The 14,380-nt window shown below is 42.0% G+C and overlaps 1 protein-coding gene across 1 annotated transcript in view; it reads right to left on the minus strand.

Annotated features, from left to right (window-relative positions):
* Nucleotides 1-14,380, minus strand: part of PKD2 (polycystin 2, transient receptor potential cation channel) — a 50,608-nt gene that overhangs the window by 20,552 nt on the left and 15,676 nt on the right. The window contains exons 3-6 of the mRNA XM_011281830.4: nt 11,118-11,251; nt 8,778-9,028; nt 3,918-4,142; nt 1,123-1,351 (exon numbers count right to left, since the gene is read on the minus strand). Of these exons, the coding sequence (XP_011280132.2) occupies nt 1,123-1,351; nt 3,918-4,142; nt 8,778-9,028; nt 11,118-11,251 (839 nt within the window). The remainder of the gene's footprint in view (nt 1-1,122; nt 1,352-3,917; nt 4,143-8,777; nt 9,029-11,117; nt 11,252-14,380) is intronic.

Below are 14,380 nucleotides of genomic sequence, written 5' to 3' on the forward strand. Positions count from 1 at the left end.
GTAAATGCTTCACAAAGCCCAAATGAATTTTTGGTTGCTGGGGGCTGGGGGAGAATAGTGGCCAAGAAGTAGGGTAACAGAAGAGGGCACCCTGATAGGATAATGCATCACTTAACTGAGATTTCAGAGGGGCATCTCTATCATCAGACGGAGGATGATGGTGGAAAGGATGGACTTTTAGGCATGTAACAATTAAACATGTCTTTATATGCTTCAATGTGTAACAGGATTCAGCAAAAGATTATGTGTTCTCATTGATGGGAGAAAAGTTTGCAAAAATGCATTTCTCTACCGAAGCCCCTGGAAAGAAGTGATTAAGCTGATGTGGAAGGGAAACCATATTGAACAAGTGTAAGAAGTTATAATAGAGTCAAGGGCACGCAGGGGATCTACAAGGTGTCACAGTCTCGACTCTATCCTAGCTGCCTTCTGGTTTCTTGCACCGGATACAGAAAACGTTGATGGTCCCTCATCTGTATTTTGTACACTGTGGACTATTTTCAGGAAATTTTAAACTACAAGGAAATTTTCTCTACCACCCCAAATATTTTCAAGATGCTTCTTCTTGCTCTAACTTTACATATGTGCAGAAAAATACAAGTTAATTTTGTTAGCAGTGAAGAAAAATATAATTAACAAAAACCAGAATAGACAAAACATTGTTTTCTGTGTCCCATCTCATATGGCATGCCAAAGCCAAATGTGAATTACTAAGTTATTCTTTTTTTATGTCTTGGAACTTGTGTGTATCAGCACATAGCGATCACTTTAATTTTTTTCAAGTTTATGTATTTAAAGTCATCTCTTAAAGTGGGGCTCGAACTCACAACCCTGAGATGAAGAGTCGCATGCTCTTCCAAATGAGCCAGCCACATTATTCTGGTTATTTGTGTGGCTAATTGATAGCTTATTATAAATACCTCTCCACTTCTATATTCAGAAGGGTTACTCATACAAAATGAGAAAATAATTGGTAACACTGAAGTTGATATATAGGAAAGAGAACTTTTAGATTCTCCTTCAGGAATATCAGGATCCACAATACAGAGGAGATAGATCAAGGACTCTAATTAACATGTTTTTATAACAGAGTACAGAATTTTCTATTGTTCTCAAACCTACCACAACAATCACAACATCCAGACAATTCCAGAAACTTCTGAAATAGTGTAGCTTGTGAATGCGAATTTCCAGTATCTCTTCCACCACATAGTAAAAGATAAAAAAACAAAAGATAATCTCACAGGCTGCCAGGAAGAAATCAAAAGTCGTGACATAGCGGATCAGCTTTACAGGCTGAAATTGCCAAGATGGAATCACACCGCCTGTTGCTGGAAATTCAACCAATAACCTGCATTACAATAAGAACAGTTAAAACAGTAACAACAACAACAACAACAACAACAACAACAACACATGGATGCAGCCAGGAAAGGACATCCATCTACTCTGTCCCTGTACTAACAGGTCCTAAAATTGTAACCACAAGTCACCTCAAACTAGTGGCAGAATATTTTTGATCACAGCTAATAGCTGTGTTCTTGTACAATTCTGTGCCCCCAAAGGAACAAGGCTCCCCAAGTCCTCCTAAAGAGATTATTCCTCCTCAGTTTCCCCTTTACTTTTCTGTTACTTATACTGCTCAAAATGCTCTATAGTTCTTTTTTTTTAATGTGGAAGTTAATCAACAAAGAAGCCTTTCTAGGACTCCTATTAAATACAAGTAATCCTAGTAGGCATGAAGAACATAAGAAATATAACTCATGCATTCAAACATGTATGGCCTGTTGAGAAATAGGATGTGTGTGTGTGTGTGTGTGTATACACACACACACACACACACACACACACACACACACATACACACACACACACACACACACACACACACACACACACACACACACACATATATATATACACAGACTGAGCTTCTCATTCATTCACTTGGTAACACCTAACTGGCATTGAGTAAGTTGTTCTGGGGACTATTCTTGCTTCCCTTCCCAGAGCCTTATAGTTAATAGGTGCTCAGTAATGTCTGATAGTCTAAAACAGTAACGCGGATTTTTTTTTACATTCATACTGATGGCACCGAATCTTAGTGCTTTAGCATATTCGAAGTGAGGATGTTTCTTGCCAACTTCCCATTTTATAGGTGTCACACTGAGAGAGTTAAATGATTCACTTAATGGTGCAGTTCCCCTATCAAAGTAGAAATAGAATATCTACCTCCTTAATGTTAAGATTCTGAAAAGACCTTTAGTTAACTACCAGGTGTAACCTTCTCTTCCGTTACAGGATGGGTAGCCACACCCAGAGCCTGAGTATCTAAGACTCAAGCATGAGCAATAATCAGGTCCAGGCAGAGACAATGGTAAATTAGAACTGGTCAAAGAACTATGAAAATTTTTCCTTCCTCTTCACTGTCAATCACTGTTTTTGTTTTTTTTTCTCATTTGATGTGTTGGAGACCAGGACAATAAACAAAAACCTGGGAGAGCAATACAGAAACAGCGAGCCTCGTGATAGCCTCAGTGTAAATGTGGAAGGCAGAAAGTAGCTTGTGTGTGTGAAGTAATCTCTTTTTGTCCTGTTCTGGCCCTGCATCTGTTAACTTCTCCAGAAACGTAGGCAGCAACATACAGAAAAGAAGTAATTGCCTTGACAATATTCACACTTAAAGTATGGAAAGGAAGTGAAAGACATACTCAAGACCTTCTATAAATAGATATCTCCTTAAATGTCAATCAGAGTTGACTGCCTGAGTTGACTGTTTTTATCCTCTTTCTATTTGCCCTGAAATCATTAGGAAAAGTTCAATAATAATTGCAATCATTATTCAATCATTTCTAGTAATGGCTGTTATTTGACTTAATGTGACATCATTTCCTGTGAAAGTTGTTAAATAAGTAGTCTGGGAAAATCCAACTGGCCTTGTAAAGCAGATTTGAGTTTAGCCTCAAAAATGATCACAAAATAAGGATGAGAATTTATGCTTCTTATTTGGTAGGTAGATATATGTGAAAGTAAGTCATGCCAGTGATGTCTGGGTGTTGCTGATACATTCACCAGGAGGATTAAAGTGGGTGAACTCTTGCCCTGTTCTGCTTTTTTCTTTTTTTATAGCACATATTACCTTCTAACCTACTATTTGTTTCTTTTGTTTATTGTTTCTTGTCTATTTTGTATCTCCTCCTGGTTTAACACAAGCTCTGCTAGAGCAGCTATCTTTATTTTGTTCACTGATGTGGCCCAAGTGCTGAGAACAGTACCTGACACATATTAAGTGTCCAATAAATGTTTGCTGAATAAGTGGATGTATGAACAATAGGCCCCAGACAAGCCAGTAGGTCTTTGTTAGTTTCCTCACTGCTAACCAATGTGATCATGATGGCAATGTCACAGGATCTGTAGAAGGAATTTTATGTGCCTTTGGTGAATCTCAGTGTTAGCAGGTACCTGGGTATCCTACTGAACCTAGGCATACCCTCTGACTACTGTGCTTGTGTTCTGATAGCATGGGCATCATTTGGGAGTGGGAAGCTCAGGGAAACAAGTCACTGTTTGATGGCCAGAGGCCATGGTAACAGATCATATAGCATTGATCATTATAATGAGTAAAAAGAGATGTTAGCAAAACATAGTGCTTTTTTTCTGAGAAGGTTCCAGCTTTGGGATAAACCTGGACCAGTCTTAAGGTTCTTTCCAACTCATAATATTCTAGGATTCTAGTTCCCTTTCCCCAAATATATTTATCCCACTGAGCCTTTGGTTTTCACCCTTCCCTTGCTGTCAGCTCTGATCTTTGGCAGTACTTTAGCCAGCCGCAGGCAATGGTCTCCTGGTCTATCTCAAGACTAGGATGTACATACAAAGACACTGAGGTGGGAGGGACCAGCGCCCTTGGTACACACCTGATCACACAGAACAGGTTAATGTTGGCGTTGTATACTGAAAAGTCAATAAAAGTTGCCCTGGTTCCTCGGTCCAGCCAGACATTGTTCTTGAGGCTAGCGACCTGAGCGGCTGTCTCCTCTCTTGTTCTTGACAAATCCAGGTAATAGCCAGCTCCACTATAGGTTGCAATCATTCCCCAGTGGCTACTTCCATTCAAGTCTTCTTCACTTGTGTATATCCAACTAATTAAAACATGAAATGAAAACAAAACAAACAGATAAAATCAGTGGAACACTTGTGGCATTTGTAAAGATAGTTGGGGGGCGCCTTGGTGGCTCAGTCGGTTAAGCATCCAACTTCAGCTCAGGTCACGATTTCACGGTCCGTGAGTTCAAGCCCCGTGTCGGGCTCTGGGCTGATGGCTCAGAGCCTGGAGCCTGCTTCCGATTCTGTGTCTCCCTCTCTCTCTGCCCCTCCCCCGTTCATGCTCTGTCTCTCTCTGTCCCAAAAATAAATAAACGTTAAAAAAAATTTTTTTATAAAGATAGTTGGTTCCTGGTGAGATTGAGTATGTAATAAATAACTGTAAGTCTTATCAAGCTGGGTAATGTGCTTGGAGTAGTGCTTCATAAATGTCTTTCTTTCTTTCTTTCTTTCTTTCTTTCTTTCTTTCTTTCTTTCTTTCTTTCTCTTTCTTTCTTTCTCTTTTTTAGAGACAGCACAAGCAGGGGAGGAGCAGAGAGATAGAGAGAAGAGAGACACAGAGAGAGAGGATCCCAAGCAGGCTCTTCACTGTCAGTACAGAGCCCAATGTGAGGCTTGAACTCACAAACCAAGAGATCATGACTTTGAGCCGAAACCAAGAATTGGACACTTAACTGACTGAGCCACCCAGGTGCCCCTAATTTTCTTTTTAAGTTTATTTATTTATTTTGAGAGAGAGATAGTATGTGAGCAGAACAGGGAGAGAGAGAGAATTCCAAGTAGGCCCTACACTGACAGCACAGAGCCAGATGTAGGGCTTGAGCTCACGAACTGTGAGATCATGACCTGATGATTCAATCCCTTTACACTAAATCTAGCCAAAACCTAGAACCAGAGGCTTAACCAACTTAGCCACCCAGGCACCCCCTTATTTAATTCTTATACACTTATTACCCCCTTTTAGGTATGAAGGTCCTGAAGCTTAGTGAGGTCAATTCAATCTCGATGCTTTTGAAGGTATTGTCAGGAGCGTACACCAGGACTGTCTCCAGAACCTGTGCTATTCGCCCTTAGTTTATGTAGCTGCCTTCCCTGGGTAACTATACTCAGGGGCTAGATGACTCTAGGCTCCCAGAGAAAACTGCAGCCAAGAGGTACAAGTTCATCAAGTACCACTGTTGGCAACTGAACTACACAAGACTCCACAGGGCATTTGGGTGTTTAATCCACAAGTATTGAGAGAGGCTCTCTTAGGAACCAGAGGCTGCTTTCGCATTAACAGGGATATAAAGATGGACCAAGTTCCTTTCCCTGTCACATTTATAGTAAGTAGGAAGATAAAAGTTGTAATTAAACAATTAAAATACAAGGTAGATGGATGATAAATCCAACAGAGAAGTATAGAGAAATTGCTCTGGCAGATCCTTGTCTGGGGTCCGGCGACAGCAAAGGTGCATAGAGAAAGCTTTGGGAAGAAGCTGCAGCAGACCTGGGCTGTGAAAGATAAGTAGGATTCAGGCAGGCTTAAGTGGATGAGAAGGGCATTTTCAAGCCTGAGCCAGGTGAGGCCGGAGAAGTACGAGGCATCCAGCTGGTAGTTGAGTTCAGCTTCCATATGATGAAGAAAGAAACGTTGAAAGGTAGACTGTGATCAGATTGTGAAGAGCAAGCACGAAGGAGTCACTGAGGGAAGGTTTCTGAGAGGCACTGAACGGACTTCCTCTGGTGGCTGCAGGAAAGACTGGAGTGGTGAGGAATAGACACCTCATGTGCAGAAAAGTTGCCATAGCAGGTCTGAGATGGCCCTTTATTAGGAAGGCCTGCTTGCAAGGTTGGGCCTTGGCTGTTCTGAACCTTGACTAATAAACAGCTCCCTATATTGACATAAAACTTTGATACATAAGAGTGGCTAACTGTGCCTAGCCTGTCTGTACAAACACAGTGGCTTATGCTCAACACCTTCTTTCCTCCTGGGAGTCTGGGATTTGGGTACATGCCAGACAGTGGCTGCCTATGTGACCAGGAGCCGATAAATACCTCAGGCAGTGAGTCTGTAATGAGCCTCTCTGACAGATATTGTTAGGACTCTTTACTGGAGGAATTCGGCATGTCTTATGTGACTCTACCAGGAGAGGACTTTTGGAAGCTTGCACTTTGTTTCCTCCAGACTTTGCCCCACATGCCTGTACCTTCTTCTGCTTTTGCTTTTATCCTTTCACTGCATTAAACCTTAGCCACAAACATGACTAGATGATAAATCCTGTGAATCCTTCCAACAAATCCCTGAACCAGGGTGTGGGCCTGGGGGACCTAACACAGCTCAGTTAGCAGTCCCTGCAATAGGCCAGACATGATGAGGCCTGAGCCAGATCAGTGATAGGAAGATAGGAAGACAGACAGGAAGGACAGAGATAGGACACTGCAGTGACCGTCAGAAGAACTTGGCCTCTGATTTGGAAGTTGGGGCAAGGGAGAAGTGACATCTGAAAAATGATTGGAGACTCTTTGAATAATGCAAAGGAGAACAGACCCGATAAGAAAGTGAGGAATTCAGTTTGGTCAGACTGAATTATAGGAGCTGGTGGGACATTGGTGGGATATAGTGTTATTTTTTGTTTTCTATCACTAGAACACAAGCTCTGTGAAGACAGGGGATTTGTTTCTGTTTTGTTTCTTGCTGTTTTGTTGCCCTAGCCAGCACCAAGGCCGTTTCTAGAAAAAAGAGACCTCACTGGGAAAATGCCTGGCACAAGTAAACGCTCGGTACATTTGATGAAGAAATGATAAATTATCAAATAGGGATGAGAGAGGAAGTCAACTGAGTGTCAAGGGGAAAAATGTACAGAAAGAAAAGATCTGAATATAGAATGAACGTAGGAATAAGACAGAAGTGGGAGGGGTTAAGAGGAGGATTACAGAATGAAGGGAACTCAAGCATCACTCTCAGAAGTCACAAGAACGAGCAATCAACACCGCCAAGTTCTGCAGAGATGCCAAATGGGATGTACATCAAGAATGGGTCAGTGGGTTGGCAAACTCAATAAATCCACTGGTGGCTTCCAAGAGAGATGTCCAAAGCACAGGTTTAAGCTTTAAGGGGTGAATCAATGGTAAGGAAATGGACGTGGCGAGTGAAGGCTATTCTTGCCAGAAGTTTGGAGTTCAAGGGAAGGAGGAATGGGAGTAATTTGAGAATAGGGCAGAATCAAGGGGTGGTTTAGACACATGGCAGTCCATCCATGGTGGATGGAAATCACCCACTCACCCATGCCTCCAGCAGACATTTACTGAGTAGCTTGAGACAGCAGGCAGTGCTCAAGGCTTTGAGAATACAGCAGTGAACAAAATACAGTCCCCACCCTCAAGAAGCAGGAGTGCTGATAAGGAGCTGATGGTGGCAAGGAGCCACCCTAACAGTGTAATTAATAGAGAAGAAGCCATGTGGTTTAGAAGAAACATGGGTTTTGGAGTCAAACTGGTTTAAGTGCTGTGACACTTTGGGTAAGTGAGCTTCAGTTTTGTCATCTACAGAACGGAGATGACACCTATTTTCAGAGTTGTTTTGTGAAAAGCAGATGAGATAATGCATGAAATCCCTTCTTAAGTAGCGTCTGGTAGTGGCTGTATCCATTTCTCTCACTAATGATATGAAATTGAGTAAAATATTAGACAAGGTACCATAGTTTAAGGGCAGGAACTAGAAAAAGGAGCAGTAGACAAAATCATTACCAAACCTGGAAGAAATGTCTTTGGGATGATTCAATCCCTTTATGCTAAATCTTCTGATGTTTACCTAGTTTGTTCCTTACGGACCCTGGGACTAAATAAAATATGCATCGGATGATAAACAAAGAATCTGATCATTGGAGAGCTGTTTGCCCCCACTGTATAATTGACAAATCTGGAGTGTGGGTGTCTCAGTTCCCAAGAAAGGGATCTAGGGGAACTGACAGAATTAGGTTAGAAAAGTTTAGAAGATACTTCTAACCATAATGACTCACTCAGGGGCAGTGACCCTAAGAGGGCCACCTTGGGACCGCTTGAGAGCTCTTCTTAAATCTTTATAGTAACTACCGTAATTCTAAAAGTAATGACTATCCTCCCTTAATACGCAAGATATTTTAAGTATGGTTACAAAAGAATACCAAAAATCCTTGCAAATACCCACAATCACAATACATACTCAACATCATAAACACATCTTTGAGAGGACAGGCTTTAAACCAGACAAAAAACTGCCTCCCAAGCTTATTAGACACTTTAAATAACTGTACTATGAACAAAGATATATTTGTAAATTCTAGTAAGATGAGAATTTCTCTACCAGAATAATTTCCAGTAATAACCTAGTGAATTATATCAATGGATCTAGAAAAATAGGAATGAGGCATCTTAAAAGAAACCACCAAAGGCCCAGATAGCCTCTTTCTTGTGGGCCATGTGTCAACAATTTAGCCTGTTGAAAAATTTGTGTGCAGAAATTGAAGGGGGTAAAAAGTAGAGAAAACCTGAGAAACCAAAAGTCAATTTGGCCATCGCCTCAACTGTAAGCACTGAAGGCTCACTTAAAGCATCTTCTCCTTGGTTGGGGTTAGAGAATAAATGATGAATGAATGAATGAATGAATGTCAGTGAGAGGCAAGGATGCATGGCGACGGGGCACAGACACTTACGCCGTTCCATTTCTTGGACCGAATGGAGCCCTGTCTTCACTACTGACAGAGTAGACATCATAGCACTCTTTAATCTCATCTCTCAAGTCCTGGGGGATAGAACAGGACCCGTTCCTGACTTTGAGCTGCCGTATACGTGGTACGCCTAATAGGAGGTTCTCGTAGTAGATGAAGCTCCGGTTGTCGGCGTCAGTATTGTTGCTGGGTTGTGTCTTCCAGTAAAGCCCATCCAATAAGGCACCTTCTGTGAACTGAAAGTGAAGGAAACATTAAAAAAATTTTTTTTTAACGTTTATTTATTTTTGAGAGAGAGAGGGACAGAGACAGAGAATGTGGTGGTGGGGGGTGGTGGCGCAGAGAGAGAGGGAGACACAGAATCCAAAGGAGGCTCCAGGCTCTGAGCTGTCAGCAAAGAGCCCAGTGAGGGGCTTGAACTCACGGACCATGAGATCATGACCTGAGCCAAAGTTGGATGCTCAACGGACTGAGCCACCCAGGTGGCTTCACCCCGTGAAGGAAACATTTTTGAAAAGTTTTTTGAAAAGCTCCAAGCTTAGCGGCTTGCTTTGCACTTTCCTGGAATGTTTGCATGACCAACAGTTTGGCAACTCTGTGAACATGGTAGCATGACAAGAGTGGGTCTCTCTGTCAGAAAGATTAGGGTTGGATCTTGCTCCCCTGCTTACTAGCTGTGAGGCCTTGAGCAGGATCCAACTTCGAGCCAAGGTTCCTGCATCTATAATACTCATTAAAAAAAATATATATCCATTTTTTTATATGGTTGCTACCCTTGGTGCCTAGGACTAAAGGTGGGGGGTGTGGTTTACATAAATCCACAACTGTGATCATTTTACTTTTCCCTTATTAAAATAACATCCCACATAACCATGGTTCCAAACTTGCTTGGAGAGGAAAAGACTACAGTTTTGATTACCAGTCTGCCATCTGGTGGATCTTTTAAGTGTCTGGACTATTTTGTCATATTGTGAACTCTAACTGCCCCTGCCCCTGCTTTACCATGGAATTGTGTATATGTGAGAAGTCTCTCATTAGTGTGCCTGTAGGGAAAAAGAAGCTGTTTCTCAGTGTCTTACCCTTATCAGACAATCAACAGAGATGGATTGCTTTGCTCTGTTGAGGTGGGGAGAGATTCATATTATACAAGAGTGGTTTTGGATGCCAAGTATTTGGATGCCAAGATGTGTAATACACTCTAATTCCTGATGCCTAATTAGGCATCAATATTAATGGGTCCACATGGTCCAGTTTCGTCTATCTTTACAACCACCAGCTCTGACTCCAGCATTTAATAAAAATTTTAGAAAGCATCTCTGCAGGAAGAAACAATTGTTTCCTTTCCAATTTCCCTTCCAATTTTCCTAGGTTCTGAGCACCATACCTCCCAGATCAGTTTAACATTTTTCCTATGGTATCACTCATAGCTTATCCTCTGCTACTATGTTGGATCTTGTGCAATTTGGGAAGGCTGGATTGAGTTTCACATTAGAGATCTCTGAAAGAAAGTGCCTGCCTTATATCAGGTGCTGTTCTACAGTATATGCCATCATAAACAAGGAGACCAAGACAAAACAAAAACAAACAAAAAAGCAAGACTAAATAACCAAATTTTGCCCTTATTAGGCTGTATATCTAGGAGATACTCAACAGATATTTATTGAATCAAGAATGGATGAATGAATTATAGACTAGGGTGAAGAAGTTCCTGTCAGGCTAGAAAAAAAGTCCATTTTTCATACTCCCTAGCCATGTGTAAGCATGCTGAGTCTTAGTCTCCTCATCTACCACCCGGGGCACAACATTAGCACTTACCTTGTGTGGTTACTATGGCACTAAAGAAGGTAAAGTATGAAACACTCAACATGCTGCAAGAAACATACAAGATTCTCAACTGGACCATAACTTCCAACAACTCACCATAACCTACATCTCACTCGGTGTTAGGCACACAGTGGGTCCTATATATACTGGTGAATTAATTTATGAAGCCAAATGAATAATTTTCAGTGATAAAGAGGTACTTTGAAAGTCATTTACAGGGGCGCCTGGGTGGCGCAGTCGGTTAAGCGTCCGACTTAGCCAGGTCACGATCTCGCGGTCCGGGAGTTTGAGCCCCGCGTCAGGCTCTATGCTGATGGCTCAGAGCCTGGAGCCTGTTTCCGATTCTGTGTCTCCCTCTCTCTCTGCCCCTCCCCCGTTCATGCTCTGTCTCTCTCTGTCCCAAAAATAAAAATAAAATGTTGAAAAAAAATTAAAAAAAAAAAAAGAAAGTCATTTACAAAAACAAAACAAAACAAAAATAGAAAAGTCATTTGTAAATACCTTCCAGAAGTCTTCCATTGAAGAAAGAGTTTTAAAGTTTGTTTTCTCTGTTTTGGACACTGGGGTGTCCAAGAAGAGTTGTGACATTATCCGGGTGTAGTAGTACACACTGGAACTCATCATCCCATAGGTCACTGGAACACAGAAAGAGCCACATAAACCCTGTGAGGGAACCCACACACTTACCAGTACACTCCCACTGAATGGGTAGGTATCCACAAACAGTTTGCTCTGTCCCTTGCCTTCCTTCCCTTCACCATTCTTCTAGGATCTCTCCCTAGCTCTCAAGCCTATAAAAGAAATAAATTAACATTGGCTTATGTGAAACAAAACTGGCTTACTAAAGAGCATTAAGTTAAGATCAAGTGCCTTTACTTGACATCTGGGACATGGCTATTCAACTTCATCTCCCCCTCCCCACCTAGATCAGCCCCTCAACACAGGGAGGCTGATCTGCATGGGTTCCTACTGAAGCCATGCTGAGTGTCTCGTCCTGAGGCTGTGCATATGCTGTTATTCTCTCTACAATAAAACGGGCAGGCGATTCTCTGTTCTACATCAATTCTCCACCCTTCTCTGCTCTGCATACTGTGGCTGACCTCTACAGATGGTACCACATAGGCTCCCTTGACCTTTGACATCCCATGCATTTGGCCCATAGGGGGCGGAACAGGAAATGGGGGGGGGCTGAGGAAAAAGAGATTGGGTTTGTTTCCTCCACCCCTCCTCCATTCCCTCACCACCTGGATGCACTTTGGCAGGGGACCCTCTAACCTTGGCCATAGTTGCTGGGGGGAATCTCTCCTCCCACAGCCATACTGGGTTCATGCCATACCACTCCCTCCCCTTGTCCCTTCAGGCCTGGAGGTGGTAACTGTTCTGAGGGCCTCACTCCCCTTGTTGGTTCCCATAACCCTGCCCCACCTTTGGACATAGGGCCTTCATTAAACGTTCTTTAATTACCACTTTGAGTTTTCCATCCCTTTCCTGGCAGGATGCTAGCACAGACACATCTTCCTCCCATCTACCTATCAAATCTTGTATGGAACCCTCTAAACTCAAGCTATACTCCTTCCATAAAGATTTTCTGATTATATCAGCTCATTCTGAATGGTCCTAGAGGGAGGTAGGAAGATAACTTACAGGTTATCCCTGTAATCCCTTCACTAAAAGGGGGATTAAGTGCTATTTAATAAAATCTCTTCCTCATATAGTTCGCTTCTCCACCTGAGCAGCATAGATAATTAAGATTATTTTAAAAGAGGAGCAGATAATAGTGATTCAAACATAAGTGTGTTTTAGAGTCCACCTCGAGCAGTCAGTGGATCAGTAAATACATACAATCATGCGGCGTATCTATTTTATCTGGAGGGAAAGGAATGTTTTCCAGTCCCCTTAGTTTTAGGCTCCCTCACCTGTCCTCCTGCAACCCACAATTAGGGTAAGAACATTCCTCTTCAAGTGCTCCATGACTTGCCACCTCTGAAAACTGTACTGGGCCACAGTTAAGGGTTTAGACTTTTAATCCATTCATATTTATGGGACAGAGTGCTTATGAAGATAAGCAAGGTGTGATCTCTGTCCTCAAGAAGAGAAGCTAATAAGTATCCCTGGGAAGAGCATTGTCCAGCCAGCTCCCATAGAGGGATGGACAGGGTACAATAAACTCTACAGAAGCTTTCTGTGGATCCAGAGACAGCTGAGGGAACAAAGCTGATATGATGCTAAAGAAAAGAAGTGAAGGATGCCCGAAGCTGAATAAAAAATTATTGATTTTTTTCAGTTAACTTGAAATTTGAATTTGCTTTGGATTGACTGATTAATATAGATCATTCTCAAATTTTTTACCTGTGGGTTTTATTGTTTAAAAAGATTTATGACAGATGATTTAAATATTTTGATGTATAAATATGCAATAGTTCTCTATGTATATAAATGTGAGTATTTTAGCCACTGATTAAACATTGTAGCTCTCTTACTTTCCTATATTTTTAATATCAATTGCTTTTGAAATTCTCAGGACCTATATGAAATTTCACGCTTCACTAAAAGGGAAGTGATGCATCCCCTTGACTATTTAGCACCATCTGTCAGACATCTAGAGAAACAATGCCATCTAGCTTTGAAGGGATGATTATTCTCACACATTGAATCAGCGAATATTAACTCAGTTCCTCCCTTGTACCAGGCCCTGGGATAAGCCATGGGATATCTTTTTTATTATTTATTTATTTATTTATTTATTTATTTATTTATTTATTTTTGAGAGAGAGAGAGAGAGAGAAAAGACAGAGACAGAGAGCACCTACAAATGTGTGCCCACAAGTGGGAGTGGGGCCAGAGGGAGATGGAGAGAAACTCAAGCAGGCTCCACCCTCAACACAGAGCCCAATGCAGGGCTCCGTCTTACAACCCTGAGATCATGACCAGAGCTGAAATCAAGAGTCAGATGCTTAACCAACTAAGCCACCCAGGCACCCTCTCCATGGGATATCTCTGAGAGACAGCTTCATACACTCCAGGAGTCAGCTGTACCATGAGTCCATATTAGGAAAAGTTCTGTGTTAGGGAGCAAGAAGTACTAGCAAACAAGACAGAGAGTGAAAATGCGCAAAGCTGTCAACATTTCGTAAGAGCACCTATGTGGCATCTCTGAGATGTGCCTAAGAGCATCCCTTTCGCCCTCTCTGTGCTGAGGGAGACAGGTGCATAAACCAGTCTGGCAATCCAAGGTGAGGATTGCAGTGAAAGAGGTGGGCCTGGACTTCAGCACAGCTCAGGGAGGTGGGATAGTTGATAAAGGCTTCTCACTGGATCTGCCTCTTGAGCTGATCTTGAGGGATGAGGAAGAACTGAACAGACCAAGAAGGTGACAGCCTAGGTCAAGGCCTTTCTGAGACTCACAGTGGTGTGGTGTGGTTGAAGTAACAGAAGTCATAGGGAGTGGCAGGTCCGAAGAAGGTAAGCAAAGACTGTATAATGTCTTTATTATGTAAAGATTTTAAACTTTATCTTGAAACTGAGGGATTATAGCATGTTAAATGGAAGAGTGACCTGGGTTAATTTGGTTTCAGAGACCGTAATCTGGAGCAGTGCCTGGGAGTCCTAAAAGTCCAGATATTAGATACTAAACAATGTTGTCTAAGGTCACTGAGTCATCTTAAAACTTAAATAAATCTTGTCACTTGTCTACTTAAAAAACCCAGCTTTCCACTATAAACCCCTTACAAAGCCTACCAGACCTATAGGGTCTGGCCCCTGAC

Source organism: Felis catus, chromosome B1 (genome assembly GCF_018350175.1).
Source record: "Felis catus isolate Fca126 chromosome B1, F.catus_Fca126_mat1.0, whole genome shotgun sequence".
In the NCBI taxonomy this organism is placed as follows: Eukaryota; Metazoa; Chordata; class Mammalia; order Carnivora; family Felidae; genus Felis; species Felis catus.